Consider the following 24,592-nt stretch of genomic DNA (forward strand, 5'->3'; position numbering starts at 1 on the left):
AAAAGTTTCCCTTTTTGGCAGGGAGTGGGGGCAATGGGGAGAAGGATCTCTTCTTTAATTCCACTGGGATTACCCTCTTTTCATGGGTGGAATGTGTAGGAGAAAATGGCTGACTGATGTAGACATGAATAATTCTATAGCTCATTGATTTCTGGGACTCTTCACGTCTTCCTCCACCTTTCTAAATACTAGATCATTGTCATGTTACTGCTTGAAGGGTTCCTTTTGTCCAAATATATATCCAGTGTGCTTAGAACATACTATTAGCAATGGCCTTGACATTCTAACTCAACTATTTTTAAAATCATGACCGTTCTTTTCTCATTCCAAATTAGAATATAAGAAAATGGCTTGTGATGCAAGAAGTATTTCATGCTAGTGAATTGCTTGAACAAAAATGAGGACACTAATTCAGGGACTATGTGTCTCATGCTCACCAACCTACAAGGATCATGTCAATAAATCACTTACCACACTGACAAAAAACACCATGCAGGTAAGAGAAAATCCACTGGTGTAACCAAGGTAACCTAAAAGTTAGCAGAGAAATTCTGTAAGGTGAATACAGTATCACAATTGACTTACCTATTGGAATAGGAAATGAAAATAAAAACTAAAGATGACTTTACCTAAATTTTTAAGAAGAGAAAGTGGAAGAATGATTCCAAGAGACACAAATATGACGAGGTAGTTGCCATTGAGGTACCATTCTCTACAAGGGAAAGAGCGTCAAGAATATTAGGATCAGAAAAGACCAAGTAGAATCAGCCAAAGGATGTTGTAGAGAGAACATAAGACATACCCAGTATTTTCTTCAAGTCCCATGAATGCTCTGATTACTTCAGGTAGCTCATATTTAATGATAAAGAGGTAGCTTGACATTGCTAAAATGGAAAATGTGACAGCTTAGTGGTGCACATAGCACTAAAGTCACAGGCAAGTTGTGAGAAGTCCTGGCCTTTGGGACATTCAGTCTTCCCGTCAGATGTGCATCTGATCCCCTGAACAGAAAGAAAAGCCACCCGGTATATCTTGTACTGCTTCCGAGTTCTTTTCAAAAATACGTATTTGGCCCTCTGGCTCTTGCACATGGATCTTTGCTGACAGTATCAATGCTGATTCTGTTTTTAATCCAGCTCTGAGGTTTTTAGTAAAGTTGTTTCATCAGTTAGACGTCATGATGGCCTGTACTCAGTGTGCCTGTTTTTGTGTCCATCATTTGGGCAGGGGCCTGGCAACAACAGGCATCGGCCAGAGGAGAGAGGGCAGAACTGTAGGGCGGTGCTGTGTAGATTATATGTCACTCTGGCTTCCCCGGGTGGGCGCTAGTCTAGTCCTCTGTAACCTCCCTGATGGGCACCCAAAGCCTCAGACCACTAATTGTCTAAACTGGAGGCTGACTGGATTGATAAAAGAATGAAAGAAATGATAGCTTTCTCACTTTTGTCAGTGAATTTTCTCTTCTCTATATCCCAGTCTCTTCTTGACCAAATAAGAAATTATACCAAGTGGCAAAAGCTCTTGAGCATCTTGACAAATGATCCACGTGTGATCATGTACTGTTCTGAAAATCTGATATAATCTATAAACCCTCTCCCTGGAAAAAGATGTATGTATACATATGCATAACATATAATCTTGCCAAAAGTTATAGGGATTCATGCAACATCTTTTCTAAGTCCATCCACTCCATGAAGTAGAATGCTAATTTGACACATGGTCCAGTAAATTAAAAATAAAATACATTTTGGGGCACCTGGGTGGTTCAGTCTGTTAAGCATCTGGCTTCTGCTCAGGTCATGATCTCATGGTTCACGGTTTGAGCCCCACATCCAGCTCTGTGCTGACAGCTCAGAGCCTGGAGCCTGCTTCAGATTCTGTGTCTGCCTCTATCTCTGCCCCTCCCCTGCTCACACTCTGTCTTGCTTTCAAAAGTAAATAAACATTGAAAACATTTAAAAATAAAAATACATTTTATTAACTTAAAAATAAAACTGACGGGTTTTGCATTGCTAAAAAAAAAAAGTGTGTGCTCCATCCTTCTGGTGAAGTTTTGCTCACAGACACGTAAAGCAGATTTCTAGGTTGCAAATTGTGCTATTAGTAGTTTCAAAATACTTAACCTCAAACAAGTAATAATGGTGATAATAACTCCCTGTGTTGTTTAGTACTGCACTTCACTCCATTTGATCAGCTGAAAAGCCTTGTAAATCAGCAAGATGTATGTTATCTTCATTCCACAGCTGAGGGCATAAAGGTTTGAAAGCTTAGATGACATACCCAAGATCACACAGATTGAAAACGACAGACCACATCCAAAATAGAAGATCCCTGATCCCCAGGCCAGTGTTTCTCCTCTATTGTGAAGTGAAATGATTTTTACAATACCTGATGTGTCTTCTGTAAATATTATTTGGTTAATCTTTACAAAGACCTTGGCTAAAGCTAAATCTTACGGTGCGTAAACAGAGGAGATATTTCTGATTAACTGGCTCAGTGAGGTACCATTCAATTTTAGAGCTATTAATTGCTGACTTTCAGTGATGTCACCACTGTTAATGTGTTTGGTCTTCGAAAATTTAGAATGATCCAGACCTGTCTGGGTAATGTCAACATTATTCTGCTAATGTTGAAACATCTGTGGTAAATGTTAATTTTTCAGGGGATTGAGAAAGTTAAATGTTCTAAATGTGGAGTTGCTAAATACAGAAATACAAGTGATTTCCCTTAGGCTAAAATAACTACTAATCACACAGAGTAACCAAAGTGAGAGCATTTTCAGGAATGGTATATGAAATTTTGTGTTAGCGCCTTAAAGCCATACTTCCTTCATGTGTGTGCATCTTGAGAGACCATTTTATAGTTTATTCCATTACTTAGTAGCTACACTTTGAGCCACAGATGTTGTGGTTGTCCCCCAGCCCTTGGGGTTTAGGGCCAGATATGTGTCAGGGTATTTCAAACAAATAAATTCAAACAAATAAATTAGATCAGCTATGAGGTGATACTATGAAATGCTTGATGTTTTAAGTCTTGAAAAGGCTAAAAATTTGAACCAAATGTAAAGCGGTCTATTTGGTGGGGATGGGGAGCTTCTATGCTTGTGGCCCAAACCCAGTAAAATGAATGAAACAATCCTGGAATTCCTGACAAATTCTACCCGGAGCTGTGATCTTAATATATACAAATATGAAAAGAAATAAATACAAATCACGAAGGTATGCCTGGATTTTATTCATCTGCTTACCGACTGTCCTTTAGCAGGAGCAGTTAGAATTGGATAAAGGTTACTAAAGGAATTGCTGAATTTGGGAAATCCTAGATAACTCCAGTGACTTTATTATTTTTCTTCTCATGAAAAAAAACATTTTAATGTTTATTTTTGAGAGAGAGACAGAGTGCAAGCAGGGGAGGGACAGATAGGGAGACACAGAATCTGAAGCAGGCTCCAGGCTCCAAGGTGTCAGCACAGAGCCCGATAAGGAGCTTGAACTCAGGCTTAACCAACTAAGCGACCCAGGCGCCCCTCCAGTGATTTTATTAAGAAGGGTTACCTCCTTGCAAGATTGCTGTGCATATTTATTTATTGTAGCAATTGTTTGGATGGTTTCCAGTTTTTCACTATTACAGTGTCAATAAGGGATTCAGTAAACCAATTATGGTACATTTGTACAATGGAAAATTCAAAGCCATTAAAAAGAATATGCAAATACATTCAAGGCATATTTTCAGGTAAAGAAAAAAGGAAGCTGCAAATCCGTGTTATAAGATGATCCAATTTTAACAGTAACAATATACTTATTAAATTTTGCATAGAGAAATTACTGAAGTAGTTATTTCTAAGGGTGACTTATATAAACATCTCTTTATAATTTATGTATTTATGTCATGTTCCAGTTTTTCACAGTTAGTATGTATTTGTCTTATAATTATGCCCATTTAAAAAAAAAAACAGGAGGGCTCCAGTGACATTGAATCTGAGAACTGGGGAGGAAAGGATGTACTGAACCCTCATTATGTGCCATATGTTGTCTGATTTCATCCTCAAAACGACCTTGTGAGATGGAATAATACTCCCATTCTCATAGATGGACAAATTAGACTCACTGGAGTAAAGTCACAGTGGCAGAAACAGACTCACATTTGGGTGCATCAGACTCTAAAAGTCTATTCTCAATGGTTTTAAAATATTTTTTAAAAACAATAACATATCAGATATATATAAATGGGGGTGCAAGGGAGCCCAGGGGAACTAGTACCTAATAATCTGGAGAAGTCATGGGAGCAAACAGAACGAGTGTGTGTGTGTGTGTGTGTGTGTGTGTGTGTGTGTGTGTGTTAGGGTGGCAGGCCTATGAAAGGGGAACTGAATATGGTTTGTTATGGTATGACAGGACATATAGAAGCTAGGTAGCTAGGTAGATATGGGGATGATAGGAAAGGTATCAGAAAAATAGGCAGATGAAGACCCTTCTATGTCAGACCAAGGAGTTTAAACTCTACCCTGAAAATAATGAGGGCATGCTAAAGAATTTTATGTGTGTGAGAAGCAACACTAGATTTGAATCTGATCTGGAGATCAGAGCAGGAGAAACTCAAGGCAGGAAGCCCAGTTAGAAGGCTAATGCAGGAGTCTGAGCAGAAACAATGATCACTTGAACTATGGGGGAGAGACTAGAAAGAGAGGAGAGCTTCACAAGGCAGGTAAGATAATAGACTGGACACGAGGTGGTATTTGGACATTCAGGGTTAGGGAGAGAGGGAGAAGTTTAGGATGATATGTAAGATTCCTGGCTTAAGAAACTAGATGTTGCTGGTATTCATTGAGAGAAGAAAGAAAAGAATAGAACGGCAGGTTTGGGGACAGGAGAGGTGAGGAAAGAAGTGCTGCTGTGTGAGGATAGCTTCCAGGCCAAGCAAGAGGACATAGACAGTAGGACATAGGAAAATGGGTCTGGATGCCTTCTGGGGGTCAAAGACTCCACAGGACCAGTGAAGCTGGTGGGCAAACATGTCACCTGTAACACTATTACAAATGCGTATTTCTAGGCTCTGGAAATTATAATTTAGTAGGAATTATAAGAATCTGTAGAACCAAGGATTTGTGGTTTTATCATAATGCTTCTGATGTCTAGCCGAATTTCTGCTTTGGCACAATTTTTCGGGACAAACTCCAATGGGCTGGTTCTGTACAGGCTATCTGAAGGATACCCCATACTTGGATATACCCCTCAGATACTTAATTTTCAGTTTGACGAAATAAACCCCATCATACGTAGGAAACCTCAACTGTTCCAACAATGAAATAAGCACTAATGCTTTAATTTTTCTGAAGTAAAATTAAGGCCATGATAGCATTTGATATCAAGAGGTTTTGTTCTATACTTCTGGAATACATTTGGTGGGATCTTATATAATATTTTCTTAGATATTGTTATTTTTGATTAAGGAACAGTAAATCTACTTAACAATCTTCTTGTCTTTTAATTTCTGAATGTAAAGCAGCTGGTTTTTTGTATTTAAAGTGCTTGTTCCTTGCTGTAAGAGTTTTCTTATTTATTGAACATTCTCTCGAAAGTGTAAGTGGTAGGGAAAGCTATGTGCCCTTACCTCCAATGTTCTGCATTGTAATGGAAACAAAAGCTCCGATTTTCCCAGGCCATCCAAATGCCTTTTCCCCTAGTTTTTCATAAATTAAAGACCCTATAACAAAAAATAAAACACTTTTTAAAAGGATTGTTTGTTTGTTTGAGAGAGAGAGGAAGAGGGGCAGAAGGAGAGAGAGAGAATATTAAGCAGGTTCCATGCACAGGGCTCGATCTCATGAATCGTGAGATCATGACCTGAGCTGAAATCAAGAGTCAGACGCTTAACCGACTGAGCCACCCAGGCGCCCCTAAAAGGATTGTTTTAATGACTAAAATATTTCTATAATTGCACACTGGAGTCTCAAATGTGTACATAAACACCACACAGAAATTATAAACCCAAAAGATGCAATCTCAAAAGCCAATACCAAATATGTTACATGTTCTCCAGACAAGAAGCAATGGCTTCATTCATCTTAGCTCTGTGCAGCACGTCAGAACTGTTATTTCTGTCATCCATCAAGGCTCCTTTTTTCTATTTGGCTTAAACCTGAGCTAGTTGCCTTTCACTTCCCTGAGCTGCCCAAATTACTAAAAACATTGAGAGGCCGTGTCATTGGGGTCAGAGAAAATGCAATGTGAAATTAACTAAAATCATCCTCCAGTTCTAGAGCTATCGACTGAAATACCTTTAACAAGAATCAAAATAGGACGTCTTGGACTTAAGGGGTAGCATACCTCCTTCCTTGGCGGTCTTTAATAAAAGGTGAACTGAGTACAGGGATAATATTGCTACCGCAAGCAGCATGATTCTAGGAAGGGAATAGAGAGTAGAAAATAAATGTCTATAATAAAGAAGACACAACTCATGTTAGATATTATTATAATAAATTATCACATGGGCCCTTTCAGTCATTAACCTTCCAAAAGTATGTGGATTGGGGGGAAGCTGAGAAATTCTTTTCAGAACTCTACACATACCCTTTCCTGTCACACAACGGGAATTTGCTATATTTTATGTGCTAAAACGTACCACCAGAAGTTCCTAACCTTTCCACTAGTGGAATCTGGTTTATAACTTAGATGCTCAATGTACAGCAAAATTAGCAAACACTATGCCTACTTACTCAGCATATGGGTATATGTACATCAGGTGTGTGTGATAGTCTCAGCCACATTTATAATTTAAGGGCTATTTGACGGCCTGGCTAAATTTTAATGTAAAATCTAGAAATACAGACACCAAAGCATGCAGAGTCTAAACTCCACTACTGATCCTGCATGTTAGATGGCAAGATACTTGTGAGCCACAGCTCAGGCAATTGCCTGTAAAATAGAAAAAAAGAGAAGGAAGTATAGGGTGCAGGAAAATGCCTTTATATATGTTCAGAAAGAATCCTTTCTGGTTCAGCCTCCTCCACATGTCCACAGGCATGTAGGGATTCTTACACAGTGATCAGTGTTTCTCCAAAAACAAGATTTGGAAAGCAGAAATAAGAGCATAGATAGAAGCACCTATATAATAAATAAAGGAACAATACTAACCTTTACCTAAAACCTAAAGAAAACAACAACAACAACAAAAAAAAACCCTTATTCTTTATTTTACACAACAATAAACATTTTGCCACAATTGATCTAATTCTTTGGTAATTCCTGACGAAGTCAACTTTGCAAATGTACATTTGGGCCACGAGTTTCAAGTGTTTCTAACTAGCTATATTGTGCTCTTGCTTTCCACAAAGTCTGTTTACCGGAACTGTAATCAATGACTTATTCGTAAATTTTTCCATATGCACTGTGAACTTCCCTGTTTTTAAAGATGCAATTCAGATGGCATAATTTTGTTTCCTGGAAAAATAATGAGCATTCCCTGTATTCTAAACATATACTTGCTTTGGCCAAAAATACTAAAAGTAAAACCAATGAAATCCTGTGTCACTTGTTGAGAATTAAGGGAGACGGCTGCATTCAGTCTGTGCCACTTGGATACACAGAACATACCCCATCATGTATAACAGTTTAATTGCTCTGGACATCTTAATCTGTTAAATGTTGTTTAGGCCTGAAATGAGGCTGTCGGTTTTAAAAGTGGAATATTCTTCTTCCTTGAAAATAATCTTGTGGCCCTAGGATCGGGGGAAGAGTTTCTTATTTCTGTTCATCAGTAAGCGATGATAACTTCTGATTGTAATGGCATGTGTAATTACTAAGGAGAAGGCAGTCTTAGAGATAGCATACATTACAGAAGTATACGACTATGTATACGAACACATCTCTAAGCCATTAAGATTCAGAGAATTAAAAAAAAACCCTTTATTTCAAACATGACATAAAGAATGGTTGACATAAAAATCCATTCAGCTAAAAAATGTTATACCTAAAACAGGCCAAAGCACTAACACAATATAAATATTTATAGTCCTGCTGATCCTTAGCCCTCAAATAGCTGTGTGATTAGATAATCACAAATGATGTTCAAAACATAAATAGCATATATTTATATATAATATAAGCATTGCATTCTTAGACAGTTATTTAACACCCTGGCATTGCATTAGGGGTGGCAATCTGCATTCACACGGATGCCTGACTAATATTAGACTTTATTCCTGTGAAGAATTTCACTACTGCCAACTGTGTCTTGGAAAATACCAGGCTGTATGTAAGGTACACAAACACCTGTGGCCGTCTGTCATAGATGATGTGATATCCATCCTCCAGGTCAGCTATGTGGCGCTGCTGTCCTTAGGCAGCATTTGACCAAGTACATAGGTCTAGGAATACATTTTGGCTACTCTGCAAATATTTCTATGCCAAGCACTATGCTAGGTCTTGGGGATACAGACATCTGGTGGGTGAAAACAGACAATGGCTCAATCCTCTGGAGATTATAGTCTAGCAAGGAAGAAGATAGACACTAACCAAATATATCAGACAACTGCACTAAAATATTAAAACTGTGGGGAGTGTTTGTCCCAGTCATGGAAGTCAGGGAAGGTATCGATGAGGGGGAGGGGGAGATGTGCTATGAGGAGTTAACAAGATGAGGAAGAAAGGGAAAAGGATACTAGGACCATGTGCAAAGGCCCTGTGGTGAGAAGGAATATGGCAACTTCTGGGATGGAGAGAAGGCCAGTGTGCCCATCGTATCAGGCATTTAGGGGGCGTAGGGGATGGGGCACAAGAAGAGATCGGAGCATGCAGGGATCTGTAGGCCTGGATTGGAATGGGATCTTTCCTAAGAGTGTAATAAAGCCAGATCTGCTTCTGGGAAAGATCTTTTTACGGCGAATCACTTTGTGAATTGCTTTCTATGGACAGGTAGGGCTGTTCCAGCACTCTGGGTGGTTGAGCACATATACTTTCTGCCATTTGGTTAGGGGCAGTTGGTTGAACAAGCACCAGGATTAGTATGCTCTGATCATTCCTCAGGTTGCTGTTCTATCTATAAGCCCAAGAATATGCTAATACTTTCTCAGAGCATTATTGTTCACAAAGATCAGACTTGAGGTTGTTACCTGAAAGAACACCAGGTGTGCATGGGCTTTGAACCGAATACTTACATAAAAAGTATGATCCCCGTGTTGGCCATGGCGTAGGAAAGGCCCAAGATCCCACTTCCCATGATAGCATTACTCAGGTTGAATGAAGACATTCCAAAGGAGGTGGTTCCAGGATGCTTAAAGAAAAAGGGGCACGTTTGAAGCAAATATTTGCCAAAAGGGTGACCTTTTTCAAATTATTCTTATTCTCACATTATCTTTGCTGGAGGAGATTATGGTTCAAAATTGAAGACTAAGATAAAATCACAGTGAACAAAAGCTGTTACTTCAGTAAAAGCATGTAATTTTCAATGGAATGGAATGCTTGGTTTTAGCAAGGGTCTCAGTAAAAATAAAAAATACAGGCTGAGTAACATAAAGAAAGGAAAGCATGTATGATTGCAGACTACATTTGGGTTAGAATGATTTCTCCAAAAAACAAATGAATTTCATAAATGATTTATGTAGCCATATGGCGAACAGGAAAAACAAGTCCTTATTCCAGTAAGGGCCTGAATAAACAGAGAATGTGCTGATCAAGGCTTGGAAAATTTCAGTCACATTGTTTTCCCACAGAGACCTAGGTAGATCTGACACCCTCAAGTCCTGTTTACTGCCTGAAAGCAGAGATTCACTTACATGTTCATCATCGTAATCTGCCAGCTTCTTTTCCCCCAAAAATCCATTTGTCAGGAATTTCTGACTTTCAGCATCTTCGTTAGTAAATTGACTGAACGCACATAAAAAAAAAGAAATAAAGTAAAAACATCTCAGTAAATGCTCTGAATTGTATTTGTTTCGGGTGACCTGAGTAACTGGATCAGGGAGGAAAAAACAAGGCGCTGAAACCTTTTCCCCCCTTCTCTTCCTTGTCTTCCTTCCCCCCTTCTCTTCATATCAGTGGTCCTCCCAGACCAACAACTGCCCTCCACTTATGAATGTCCTTTGGGAAGGAGAGACGAAGTTAGGAAAGGAGAAATTTTTTTCAGTTGGCATCTTCTTTTAAGCCACATTTCTTCTTCCCACATTAACTCTGCAAGAAAGAGAATGACAGCTAATGCGGTTTCCATTTAGGGCCCTCACAAAGAGAGGGTACCGGAGCAGTGACTGAGTTTTCTCAACTCCTGCCCCACCATAATCAGATGATTCTCTCAATTCAGTAGATATTTGCTAAGGGCCTAGGCCTGTGATCTTCAACTCAGTCGATGCTCGAATATCCCTGTGAGAGGAACTTTCACGCCCCTACTCTGAGGATGAGGTGACCATGGCTCAGAAAAGGGAAGTACCATGCCTACGCCCACTAGGCTCCAAGTCTAGGGTCTTCCATGGTGCCCTGCAGCCCCAGGCAGGGCCCTGTAGCTGGTATTTTTTTCCTTTTTTTTTTTTTTTTTTTTTGCTCCACCTGTGTATTCACCTATCCCGTGCTGGAATGTAGTTCAATGGTAGCTCTATGTCGTGTTTGGTTTTTGTGTCTGAGTGTGAGGGTTTTAACTGCTCTGGAAATACATTTGGCTTATTAGACGATGAGAAAGGAAGAAAAGCATTAAAGACACCCATGAAATTGGAAGAGCCGGGAAGGAAGCAGGACCTTAAAATGTCACAATCTGTGAACACCGTGGTGATTGTGGGCTACTTGGGCAGAGGCTGGCAACTGCACATTGCCTTCCTGTACAGGTCCCACAGTTGTCTGCCAGGGGTTTTGAGGATATAGATCTACTACCACCACGTTTCCAAAAGGCTTGACTAATAATTATAGGCAATCTGTACAAATTATCCTTTGTAATAGAAGCTAATCCTGAAAATATCTTGCGAGCAAGAGGGACAACCAGGTTCCTTTTTGAGAATGTGGAACAACGTAAAGTGTATGCAGGACGAGCTGACAAAATTACTAAGCTTTATGTGCTTTTCCAGATGCTTCCTGTGCACAAGTTAGGAACATTTCCTGGCATCCTCCTATTTCTTATAGGGAGCGTCGTGCCCTCAGATGCTGCTTTCTTTCCTCCCCGCACTAACCCCCGCAACCCCCTGCTCCCTTTTGGTGCTTTATTTTAATCGTCGGTAGTTAATATACTTGCTGCGTGGAGACTGGTACATAACGCTCATAGTTGGAAACAGACAATAAGATGAAATGGAGCCTAAAGCAGGCCTAAGGATTATAAAGCAAAAGTGTCATCTAGATTTAAACTATGGAATGCCAACATTCTTTTTTTTTTTTTTTTTTTACCTTAATCAATATATTAGAATCCTTTAGTCCAGGAGTAGTTTTTAAAATGTAAAATGTAAAAGTAAGTAAGAGTTTCTTTCTTGAGTCGTTCGTGAGTTTTTATTTTGGCATGTGATGAATTATAATAACACATGACAATATTGGATAAAATATATGAGAAATGTTTTGAACGTCTTAAATGTTTTGATACCGAACCCAGCCTGTATTGAAAACATAAGTATAATGATGTCAAATAAATGAATTGTGAACTTTTGGGAAATTAAACGTACTTAGGGGAACAATCCAAACCAAATGTAAGCAAAACCCATCTTTTAAGAGTGATTGTAAAATTGCAAAATGATGACCCGTGTTTGAGTCAGGAGTTCAAAGCTAAGGCACTGTAAGTGGCCCAGAACACTCTATACAGTTTTAACAAAAGCATTCCTGCTCTTTCCATTATGGCTTTCAGAGCCCAAATCGAATAACCCTGTAGGACTGTTCTCAGGAGGGCATCCCCTTCAGCTCGGCCACCTCTGCAGAGATCACATCTATGCTCATCTTTCTCAGAAACGAGAGCCATCAGAGTTAATCAGTTTACTAAGGGTGACGAAGTGGAGGACAAAGAAACAAGGTTTACTGAGTATCAGCGATCTTTCAGGTATTCACTTCACCCCGAGAATGGTAGGTGCTGGTTTGTCATTCTGCATTTTTCACTGAGGCTTCCGGAAGATACACATCGTCTCCAAACTCAGATATCCACTCTACAGATTCCAGAGCCCTGTGTTCTGCCACATCATGCATTCTCAAGGGTTGCTCAACCTAGAAAACACCACGATTTGCATGTCTGTGGCCTCTCTGGTCCAACAGCGTGAAAGTTTACTCCACTAGCTCCGTGGAGGAAGAACAGTGCTTCCTCCTGTGGCCTTTCCTGGATGTTGTGAAATGAAATGAGCTGTCCTTGTCTAAGGATATTCTCTACCTCAGGCCGAGATTTGGTCAAAAATTTCCTTCTAAGTGTCTTAAGTCGTGCATCATTCATGTTATATGCCATACGGTGAGGAGTTAGTTTACTTTATCAAATGGCTATTGTGCACCTATCACATTCCAGGCCGTGTGATTTGTGCTGGGGCCACAGAAGCCATTAGCCTGTTGTTGCAGTATAATGATGAGAGAGGGCACACAAAGGAGCAGGTGGTCACTTCCACCTCCGGACTTCATAAGAGTTCTGACTTGGAGCTGTGTCTTGAAGGATGAATGGTATCAATAGAGAGAAAGGGGCAGGTAGGTGGGTGACACTGAAAGAGGATATTCCAGGCAGATGGAGCAGAATGAGTGAAGGCACAGGGAACTGGGAGTGGCTCAACAAGGCTTCCCTACAAAAAGGGAGTAGAGCAAGAGATGAACAGGAGAGCTAGGTGAGGGACAGATCATTGCCAAGCAACGTGTAGCCCAATCTTTGTCTTATAGCTAATGGGGAGCCACTGAAAGGCTTTACCAAGGGATGGAACAGCAGTCCCTTGGCAACTGTAAAAGATTATTTTTGCAGGGATGTGAAGAGCTAGTTGGGGGGGGGGGAGCAAACTGTAAGACAGGGAGACCAACTAGCCTGTTTTAATAGGTGACAGATAAGGACCTAAAGTGAGATGGCAGTAGAATGGGTACACAGAAGTGGGTGGATTTCAAGTATTCAAAGAGGTGGAACCAACTGACTACAATCAAACATTGGATGTGTGGTTTGAGGGAAGGGACAACTCAAGGTTGTTAATCGGGGTCTTCAGATTGTGTTGCTGTATGATAGTGGTGACTTTCACTGTGGTGGGGACTCCTGGAGGAGGAGCAGGTTTGGAAGAGAATTATAGGAGTTCAATATTAGACATTACAAGTTTGACTTTATACATGAGGCGGTTCTGACATGTGAGACACCCCGTACAGATGTGTAGCACACAGTTGGGTATAACGATCTGAAAGGAAGTGGAGATGTCTAACAGGCCCAAGACGTGGCATGCGTTCAGTGGGTGAGACCGTGATAGTTGTGAATGAGCTTGCTCACAGGACACTTTTAGTGACCAAAGAATCCCTACAGAATTCTGGAGACGCAGCAGCATTTAAGGGGCAGTCAAAGGAAGAGGGATCAGAGAAAATAGTCCAAGAGGTAAAAGAAACGGTAGGCTAATATAACTGGAAGTATCCTATATTAATGGTACAAGAACGCTATAACTTCAATTCTAAATTAGTCACACACAGTCTAAATCAGAGACACAGAATAATGATGTAATAATGAATACTTTAGGATCAGAAAGTTGATGTGTTAACATCGATGTCATTGTTCTCTCTCAAATAGGTAATGAATTGAAAAACATTTTTCTCACATCCACAAACCTCTCATTTTTCCATGGAACCTGGTCATCTTTAACCCCATACCTGCTCATTGCTGCCTTTTCTAAATTTCCCATCCCAGTGTAGCCATCTTGAACACTTTCTCCACTGATGCTCTCATCATCAGGTTCGATGTTGACATTTCTCAGTTCCATGGGATCCATTTCAGCTGTCAGCGCTTCTTGTCCACACACAAGCTCCTTCAGTGTAAACAGTAGGCTGTACCTTCAGCTTAAGGTTCTTCCTCTTTGGGCTGATGTTCAGAACACTCTGTTCTGTGAGCGGAACACAAAATAAACCATTGTAATTTTCTTTGACTAGATAAATGAATATAGAATCACCTACTTTGTGTATGGTCTCTATAAAAACATGGGAAGAAAGTAAACTCCTGAAACTGTCATATAAATATGTCTGGCAAGTTTCCTTTACCCAATACAAAAAAGGGAAAATCAAAGAGAAGAAGGAAAATCATTAATAAATTGCTCAATCAGCAGATATTTATAGAGTGCCTATGTATATCAACATGGCAAGTGTTTTACTATTCACTGTGGGAAGAAAAAAAATAACACCTGGCTGTGATCTTGAAGAAGCTTTTCTGTTTGTAAGCAAATTGCATGGTTTAAAAGAAAGGAAAAGTGAATTGTTGACAAAGACCTAACAAAGCAGAATCTAATGGTCTGCTTGAATTTGCTAATTGGGCATGAAAGAATTAACATCACCAAAATGCTTGATAACAGGCAACACAGGATAGGAGGATCATGCTAAGGGAGCTGCTTACCAGGCACTTGGATCATGAAGCCAAGATCTTTGAGTAAGCATCAGTCAGCATCCATATAAAAATTAAAATGCATTTTAACAACAAAGAGACTCAGCTTTTAGGTTCTACTCTGCCTTTAATGCTTTGAATCCCAGCACTTTTCTTTTCTTTTCTTTTCTTTTCTTTTCTTTTCTTTTCTTTTCTTTTTTTTTTTTACCTCATTTTCATAGTAACATAAAAAGGGGTGGACTGGCATTGTGTTTAAAAAAAAAAACAAAAAACTGTGAATCCATCATATGTTGTTGACACAATTTCTTAAGTTTTTACTATTAGAATCAGTCCATTCTTTAACTGTTATAGTGGGAGAAATACTATCACTCTTGGAAGCTGTTCTCAAATGTGCACTACCCGTTTGGTAAGAAAATCCTGAGCACAGAAACTAACATAAAAATTGCTCGAACTCATGAAATCCACAAGTCCCCTGACAGATATAAAACAACCACATGGAAATGCCTCTGCAATCCAGTGCGCTAGTAGCACATCTGTGGAAGGAACACTTGACGAGTTCACAACCCTAAATTACAAAAGCCACATGAAAACTCAGGAAGAACATCAGTAAGCATGAGATATAAGATTCATACTTAAGTAACTAGAGATGGCAAAGCAATTTACTTATTTCTTTTTTAATTAAAAAAAATTGTTTTTCATGTTCATTTTTGAGAGAGAAAGAGAGACAGAGCACGAGCAGGGAAGGGACAGAGAGAGAAGGAGACACAGAATCCGAAGCAAGCTCTGGGCTCTGAGCTGTCAGCACAGAACCCAATGTGGGGCTCAAACTCACAGACCGTGAGATCAGGACCTGAGCCGAAAGTCAGATGCTCAACTGACTGAGCCACCCAGGCGCCCCTGAGATGGCAAAGCAACTTAAAAGAGACTTTACAACATAATAAAAAGTAATAGGAAGATTCAAAATAAGAAACAAAATTCATAAAATAAGAACACTGTAAAAGATCAGCTTATTTGAAAAAGCCGAAAAGGAATTCTAAAAAAAAAAAAGTCATTGAAATAAAGAGAACTCAGCTGAAGGGAGAGTCATGAAACTGGAAGATAGGTCCATGGAAATCACTCAAATTATATCACAAATAGGTAAAGAAAGACAAATACAAAGTTAAGAGACATGGTGGGGGGAAGCAAGAATAAGAAATTTAACATATTCTTTTTTAAAAAATTTTTTTTAACGTTTATTTATTTATTATTTTTTAATTTTTTTCAACATTTATTTATTTTTGGGACAGAGAGAGACAGAGCATGAACGGGGGAGGGGCAGAGAGAGAGGGAGACACAGAATTGGAAGCAGGCTCCAGGCTCTGAGCCATCAGCCCAGAGCCTGACGCGGGGCTCAAACTCACAGACTGCGAGATCGTGACCTGGCTGAAGTCAGACGCTTAACCGACTGTGCCACCCAGGCGCCCCAACGTTTATTTATTTTTGAGACAGAGAGAGACAGAACATGAACGGGGGAGGGTCAGAGAGAGAGGGAGACACAGAATCAGAAGCAGGCTCCAGGTTCTGAGCTGTCAGCACAGAGCCCGACGTGGGGCTCGAACTCACGGACCGCGAGATCAGGACCTGAGCCGAAGTCAGACGCTCAACCGACTGAGCCACCCAGGTGCCCCGAAATTTAACATATTCTAATAGCCCTCCTAATATGAGAAACATGTAAGGCCAGGGAGAAACAAAATAGAAAGACATAATGGCAGAGAATTGTCCAGAACCAAAAAAAAGATAGTAGCTCTCAGGATTAAGGAAAAAAAAAACACACACATAGTGTATGTATTTTAAGTAGAAGGGATAAAAATGAATATATTCATGAACATGAGGTAGTGTGTGTGTGTGTGTGTGTGTATAATAACAAATGAAAAATTATAAAAAACTATAAAAGTCAAAGAAAGAATGGAAGAAATGCGTATGGTTAAAGAAAAAAATAGAAACTTGTATTAAATGAGTAAAAAAGTTTCTCACCCATCACACAGACCAGTTTCGCTTGAGAGCAAGAACCATTAATGACCGTTTCTATTTTTAGTTCTTTATATAAAGTTAGTCCTTCTAAATTATTCACTAAAACCTCTGAGATGGTTTATCAATTCTAGACTCGTGCATATGACAGATGGGGAAATTAGCGTACTTCTTTCTATCCATCCTCTCACGCACTTCTAATTGTTCTGGTTAATGAATGCTTTTTATAATATTGAGATTCATAATACTTTCATATTACTCTGTAAAACAACTAAGTCTCGTAATTTTCTGTAGGTTGTTTTGAACACTAAAAACCAACAATCAGCATTTACAACATTATGATTGTGTTCATACTATGCTCCAAAGAACCAGTGGTATATTTGACAGCATAATAAATGATATAGAAGTCCTCTGTGATTAAAACTTTGAAAGCGAATTTTTCATCACTGTTACTTTCTGAATGGTCTCCCCCTCCACACTCGGGGTGTCACTCAGCTGCCAATGTCCTCTGAACACCATTCTATCTTCTTTCTTGAGTTCATTTTGCATTGTGCTGGAATCCACCTTGATTGACTCCTCTTACACAGTGTGTCCATGTTTGTAAACAGAATTTCTGAGCTGTTTCACATTGGAAAAATGACTTGGCTTTGCCCTCAGACTTGGTCTGAAGAAGTATTAAGTAGAAAAACAGTTTATTTTGTTAAGTTTTTATTTAAATTCCAGTGAGTTAACCTACAGTGTAAATATTAGTTTCAGGTGCAGAATTTAGTGATTCAGCACTTGCATACAATACCTGGTGCTCATCACAAGTGCACTCCTTCATCCCCATCACCTGTTTCACCCATGCCCCCACCACTTCTGCTCTGATAACCGTCAGTTTGTTCTCTATAGTTAAGTCTGTTCCTTCGTTTGCTTTCTCCTCTTTTTCCTCCTTTGCTCGTTTGTTTTGTTTCTTAAATTCCACATGTGAGTGAAATCATGTACCTTTCTCTGACTGACTTATTTCTCTTAGCATGATACTCCCTAGCTCCCTCCATGTCCTTGCAAATGACAAGATTTCATTCTTTTTATGGCTGAGTAGTATTCTATTGTATAACACACATTACTTTTAAGCTATATCTATTTTATTTATTTTTAATTTAATTTTTTAATGTTTATTTTGAGAGAGAGACAGATAGAGTGCAAGTAGGTAAGGGGCAGAGAGAGAAGGAGACACAGAATCTGAAGTAGGCTCCAAGGTGTCAGCACAGAGCCCAATGCAGGGCTCGAACCCACAAACTGTGAGATCATGACCTGAGCCACAGTCAGATGCCCAACCGACTGAGCCACCCAGGCGCCCCCTATTTTACTTTCTGACCTGTCCACTAACTATTTTTCACAGTCATGTTTTGAGTTTATAATAACTTGGTTTTGAACTTCTCCCTCTTTTTATCATCCTATCTTTTTATGTTTGTTTTACAGATGCAATATTTCCTCAAATCTTTCTAAGGACATTGATTGGAAGTTTTCAAAAGCTTCTTTTGCTCCTTAAATTTATGTATTTTTTTTTTCTGGAGTTAATTCTGTTTGTTCAACTTGGTCCTTCTCTTGCTTGCTGGTTTTCCTTAAATTCTTAGTTACCTTAGGTTGTCTATCTTTGTGAATGAAGGGCACGTGGGTTAACTTAGGTAGTACTTGAGGTTGCTCTTAAATCTTGCAGGTTTTGGGGCGCCTGGGTGGCGCAGTCGGTTAAGCGTCCGACTTCAGCCAGGTCACGATCTCACGGTCCGTGAGTTCGAGCCCCACGTCAGGCTCTGGGCTGATGGCTCAGAGCCTGGAGCCTGTTTCCGATTCTGTGTCTCCCTCTCTCTCTGCCCCTCCCCCGTTCATGCTCTGTCTCTCTCTGTCCCAAAAATAAATAAAAAACGTTGAAAAAAAATTAAAAAAAAAATCTTGCAGGTTTCATCGATGGGTTGCTCTCTTGTAGGTCCTGTAAGTGGCTTCTCTGCAGATGTCTGTGTATGGAGCATCCCCTGAGAACCCCACTCCCAGACACAGGGGGCACTCTAGGAGAGGTTTCTGTGGGAGCAAAATGCTGTCATGTGTTTTCCTCATGGATGGAGCTTCCATTCCTGCTTGTAACTCCTCTCTGTCTGCTGTGGAGGCCCTAGTGTCTTCTGTAAAGGCCCTAGATCACAGCCTTATCCTTTGAGCGAAGGCGGCAGCCCAAACGGGGTAAAATGTCCAGATTGAGGTTCCTTGGTGACCCCCTGGTCAGTGGTTGCCAGTGATCCACACCTTCTCTTGGTATACATTGATTTAACTTGGAGCTGCTGCCAGGCTTATTCTGGGGAAAAAAAGCCCACTTACCTTGGTTTACCCTGGCTTCCTTCTCTCTTTCACAGACTTTTCCAGTGAAAAATATCTGCTCTCTGCCTTCGAAGAATGCTTCCAAACTTGTGTTTATTAATGACACTGATATTTTTTGGAACTTCTTGGTTTTTTCTTTTAAACAGTATTTTGCTTAACACTTCGTTGCTTAAATTTCTCAACATTAGGTCCTAAACCCCCCAGTCTTCCAATCTACTCGCAAGACTTCATATCCCAAGGACTGCTCAAGTGACATCCTTATCCAGGCCTCTCTTCTCTCCAGCTGCACATGTCCCGTGTCCTAATTGATGTATATACTTGGATATCTCAAAGGCAGTTTAAATTCCATGTGACCCAAATCTAACTTGTAACAGTGTCCTCTTCTTCCGATGTTTCCTAACCAGAGAATATCGTTACCATTTATCAAGTTACTCAAACCGGAAGCATGAGTCTTCTCTTAAAAGTTTTCCTACCTTACCCCCCACATCCAGTCCTTTATAAAGTCTGGTTGATTTTACACCTAGTCAGAGTATTTCTCAAGTTAGTCTACTACTCTCTATTTCTGCCTCCATCAGTCGTGTCCAAGGTACCATCATTTCTTCTGCTGTCAACTGTAACAGTCCTAATCCCTGTCCTTGAACCCTCTCTTGCCTCTCTTCTCCGGTAATTTGCTTTTCACACAACAACCAGAGTGACCTTTTAAAAACAAAACCTGGATCATATTTATTTGCTTAAAACCCTTTCCTGTCCTCCCCTTGTTCTTAGGAGAAAATCTAAATTCTCAACATGGTTCTGCAGGGTTCACCCTCTTTTCTGGTCCCCTCTCTTCCCCACCTCAGTGTGTCCTAGCTTCATTAGCCCTCGTGCGGTTGCAGGAACTCAACAGGTTCTCTACCGCCTCAGGCTGTTTGCACAGCTGAGTCACGGTACCTGGAATGCACTGTATTCTGTGCTTTAGTCAACCCCTCTAGGGGGTTCCCAGAATATATGTGGCAGTAGGCCTGGGGGCTTCAGTTAAATTCCATTTCATTGCATATTTATTCAAAGGAACCTCACTGATTTTATTCATATTAAGCTAACCTGATATAAAAAAGTATATAAAATGTGGCAGTACTTACCACATGCCGACACTGTTATAGATCTTCATATCTATTAACAAGGATCAGAAACTCTGGCTCTGACGATAAATATAACCGGGCATAAATCTTGGCCGAATTAACTAACTTCTGACATTTCCGTCTTCCCGTATGTAAAATGAGGGTAATATTATTTACCACAAAGCAGTGCTATCAGGATTTAGGAGATATCATGCTCATCAAAGTTCGGCACGGAGTAGTAGTAAATTCCTGTTCTTTCTTTTAATAATCAGAATTTAATTGCTATTTTTATCAGCATGCCAACATATATAGCATCTTACATGTATATCTACAGTTTTCATAAAAGAGGACTTTAGAGTTCTCCAAACTCAGAAAAAATGTAAGCAAGGTAGGTATCCTTAAAAATATGGGAATTGAGACTTAATCTCATGCTGTTTGTACCATATATAAATCATTACATTCTCTTTTGAAGATGACATAATATAGCCCATGAAGTATGAATTAGTGGTTTAAGATTTTGGCCCCTAATCCTGATTTTGGTCCTGGCGAAGGGATATCTTCTCATAAAAGCTGGAACACACCTTCCTATCTCATATCTTTAGCTCTAAAGATTGTATGACTGGCCACTCAAGGAAACAGCCAAGAGCAAAATTTAAAAAGAATTAGAACATGAGAAACTAAATATTCTGCATCATGTGCCTGTAGCAGAAAGTACATACTTTGAAACACTCAGCGCATAATTATTAAAATTTACTAACATGATTATACTTCAGTGTGGAAGTATTTTACAGATTGTATTTAGTCATTCAACAAATATTGAGAATGAAACATGGGCCAGAAACTCTGAAAGATAAAGCACGAATAAGACAGAATTGCTGTAGCTGATGAACTGTTTAGTAGAAAAAACAGATTTTTAACTATTAAAACATAATTTACATTTTCACGTTTTCTCTAAATAGCTACTTCTCAAACAATCAATGAATCATTGCATGGGCAGACCAGAAAAGAATGATGTTGGCGTACACCTTGATTGAAAAATATAATATATGTAATCTACTATATACGGTACATTATATGTGACATTAAAATAGAATAAAATGTTCATAGACACAGATTCTCCTGCCCCCATCTCAGTACACAGCACTGTCATTAACCCAATTGCTCACAGGAAGAATCTGGCTGTAGGTATTGACACCTCTCATTCTCTATCCTGAATCTTTCTATCCATGTCCAATCTATCACCAAGTCCTATCAGTCCTTCTTTCAAAATTAAAAAAAAAAACAAAAACGATTTTTTTCATTACTCTTTAGAATCAAGTCAAATTTCCTACTACGTTACAAAGATCTGCCTACTTGAACACACATGTTGCTCTTTAGGCCCAAATTGAACGGCACCTCCCTTCACTCCCTGGGCCTTTTTCATTTCTCCTTGCCACCTCGGGACCTTTTAACATGCTGCTCTTTCCACCTGGAATGTTCTTTCCCACATTCTTAAACCCAGGTGTCTCCCGAAGTTAAAAGAATCTGGAAATCTTTAAACGTGGTCAGAGAGGCCTGCCAGCTAAACTAGATCCCTGTTGGGGCGCCTGGGTGGCACAGTCGGTTAAGCGTCTGACTTCAGCCAGGTCGCGATCTCGCGGTCTGTGAGTTCGAGCCCCACGTCGGGCTCTGGGCTGATGGCTCAGAGCCTGGAGCCTGTTTCAGATTCTGTGTCTCCCTCTCTCTGCCCCTCTCCCGCTCATGCTCTGTCTCTCTCTGTCCCAAAAATAAATAAACGTTGAAAAAAAAAATTTATAAACTAGATCCCTGTTATATGCTCTTGTGGCAGGTTCTCCTTTCCTTCACCTACTTATCACACTTTGCACTTACGTTTTATGTGATTCTTTGATAAAGAACCGTCTGTTCCACTAAGTGGCGAGCTTCATGAAAGTGGGAACAGCACGGGGAACCTACGTATTCCCAGCACATGTGGCACCGTGCCTCATATTATATCCTCCTAAGGCCATTGCAACCGTGTATGCTCTCCTTCCTAGTTACAAGTATGCATTCTTGCTCCCCCTTTACAGGTTAATATTTCAAAGTGGCATGGAAGTGTTTCCCTCTGGTCATCACGAGAAAGAACAGCATCGTTGCACAAAGAATGTTCAAAATTATTCTAAAAGAAAAATCAAATTTGGTTTGACAGAACTTTCTGTAGTCTAGCTTTGCTCCTCAATGAAGGGAAGTTTCTCTGTGATACAGAGACCTTGCAGAAATGGACTAAACATTCCAGGGGGGGTGGTCATCTGCATTGTTGCTTCACTCATTCGTGAAGATACAAAATCAGAACTGGAAACGAAGGTATTTAGGATACTATTACTATTAGAAGGCTTTGTTTTTTCACATTTATTAAGTGCTGTCTTAAATGTCATCATAGCTGATTCCTTATATCCAAATTCTAGTTACTAAACATTGTGCCTTGTTTGAATAGGTGCCCAAAAAATGCAGGCTGGAAGATTCTCAGAAAAGCAAACTTGTGTGCTACTTATGTAGTTCAACGTCAAAGAAAGACCTCAAATCTGGGAAGCCAAACTGTCCTTGAGTCAAGAGGCAAAAGTTATGACCTTTCCTAGTGACTGTAAACATTTATTTTACCTGATAAGGGAAAGGGAAAAGGAAGCTAGCACTGGCAGAGCATTTCCCACCATCCAGTCTGTCTAGTCTTTCATGCCAAGTTCTGATGAATCTACCCTGAAATCTAGGTTTAGGTAGCAGATAGCCTGACATCTCATTTACCCTTTGGTTGAGCAAGTGGGAAGTAGCTGGTCATACAACTTCTAAGATCCAAATGATCTTTGCATCCAAGCAATGGACTTAAATCCACACCCCAAATGTTCCTTAGGTAAATGAATACAGCGTTAACAATGGAGTCAACCTAACATTACCTTTATATTAGATTCTTTTAAACAGTTTCCCCAACGGTGTCTTTCTGGTCACATATTGACAGTCAGATGGCTTGTTAGTCTGTGGCATGATTTTTCACAGAAATTAGCTTCCACAAAAGCATTTGGTATCATTCAGTCTGAGGTACCTCTTAGAAAAGAAACTGCCAATGGCAGCACAACTGTTTACTTGACTACTTCTATTGCTGGTGCTAATATTTTAACGTTTCCATTCCTTTCCTCTACTCAGCCATAGCTTAGAAATAGTACCTGGGGAGAACTAGAAAAGTTAAAAGAAATAACCCTAGGTTGAGATCTTTTCCTTTTGTAAGAAGATTAAATGCTTGCTGATATAAGCATAAAGCAGTCATTTGAATCATATAAAGGACAATTCATAAAATCTGAATATGCTAAATGTTATTTTCTTATATTTTATAAGCAAAATAGCATTTCTAGCTCTGTTCTTAGATGGTAACAGAGGTTCTCTATCATCTTAAACATGAAGAAGCCTCTTATATTCGTGCATAAGTTTCAGTTCCTATTTCCTCAAACAGTAGTTTCCAGAAATGTAGAAAGATCTGTCCCATATGATATATCAGTGAATTCTGTATGCTTCATGTATTAAAGCATGATATTTCAGAACCTGAATTGTGGATGCAATAAATTCTAAGATGTCAACATGCTTTATAATAGATACTAGATTACCCTCAGAGGTACTTTTTAAAAATAATTTATTTTACTTTTTCTAAAGCAACTCATATTAAAACATGGTTATAGAAAACACAAGAATTTAGTCCTCAAAACTGCACTTCTCACTACTTAAATCTTACTGATATACTTCATAGGAGTAGAAAAATAAAGACTTTCAAGAAAATCCAAAAACATCACCTAAATATAAATCTGAACAACTGGAGGGTCTTGGCCTATAAAATAAATGGTAGTCTTTTCTAGAAAACACACCTAAATTTCTTCAGTGTGTCAAAAATCAAACTTTCAGCCAACTGACCATGAATGTGATATATATCATCAGTTTAAATACTTTTTTCAATGAGTTAGGAAACACTCTTTGCTACCACCTGGGAATTTAGGTGAGACCCTTACTTTATGTTCAGCAAGATACCCAAAATATGCAGATACTTAAATCCATGGAGAATTTCCCCCCATCTGATTGATACATTTGAGGAATATAGCTTTATTTTTAGATAATTGATTCTAGTCCTTCAAAATCTAAAGCTATGTTTATATTCTTATTCTCATATATATTCTTATATTCTATTCACTTTTCCAGTTTCTTTTAGTAAATTTGCTCTAAAAAATACTCCTTCATTAAAATGGACACGTAAGAAGCAAGGTAAAACACAACTGTGTCTTTTGCATTTACCAATGGTGTAGCCCAAACTCTTAGCCATTGATACCTGCTGCAGTCATGGGATGTTCCTCCTTTCATTGGTTTTTGTGGGCATTTTTGTTTTCAAGACAAGGAAAATCTTTAATGTTATAGCATTTGGAATGTACTTCTAAAACCTTATAATTTTACTAAGACAAATTATGTCAACTCTTTACTCAGTGGTTAAGCAGGAGATGTAAATAACTAAATACTTGTTACCTAACCCTTTTTTCTCTTTTCTACTATCCACTGTCCTAATTTTATGCTCAAACCTAAAATTATCTGCAAAAGAAAGCTGCAGTCAAGATGTGGGTAAATAATTCCAATTTTATCTTTTTTAAATGAGAAAAGAA

The 24,592-nt window shown here is 39.3% G+C and overlaps 1 protein-coding gene across 2 annotated transcripts in view; it reads right to left on the reverse strand.

Annotated features, from left to right (window-relative positions):
- Window positions 1–24,592, reverse strand: part of SLC38A4 (solute carrier family 38 member 4) — a 71,606-nt gene that overhangs the window by 16,494 nt on the left and 30,520 nt on the right. For both annotated transcript variants that reach the window (XM_043563560.1, XM_043563561.1), the window contains exons 2-9: window positions 13,758–13,987; window positions 9,773–9,863; window positions 9,155–9,270; window positions 6,327–6,400; window positions 5,611–5,703; window positions 803–884; window positions 630–712; window positions 472–530 (exon numbers count right to left, since the gene is read on the reverse strand). In XM_043563560.1, coding sequence (XP_043419495.1) covers window positions 472–530; window positions 630–712; window positions 803–884; window positions 5,611–5,703; window positions 6,327–6,400; window positions 9,155–9,270; window positions 9,773–9,863; window positions 13,758–13,876 — 717 coding nt within the window. In that variant the 5' untranslated portion in view covers window positions 13,877–13,987. The remainder of the gene's footprint in view (window positions 1–471; window positions 531–629; window positions 713–802; window positions 885–5,610; window positions 5,704–6,326; window positions 6,401–9,154; window positions 9,271–9,772; window positions 9,864–13,757; window positions 13,988–24,592) is intronic.

Source organism: Prionailurus bengalensis, chromosome B4 (assembly GCF_016509475.1).
Source record: "Prionailurus bengalensis isolate Pbe53 chromosome B4, Fcat_Pben_1.1_paternal_pri, whole genome shotgun sequence".
NCBI classification, from domain to species: domain Eukaryota; kingdom Metazoa; phylum Chordata; class Mammalia; order Carnivora; family Felidae; genus Prionailurus; species Prionailurus bengalensis.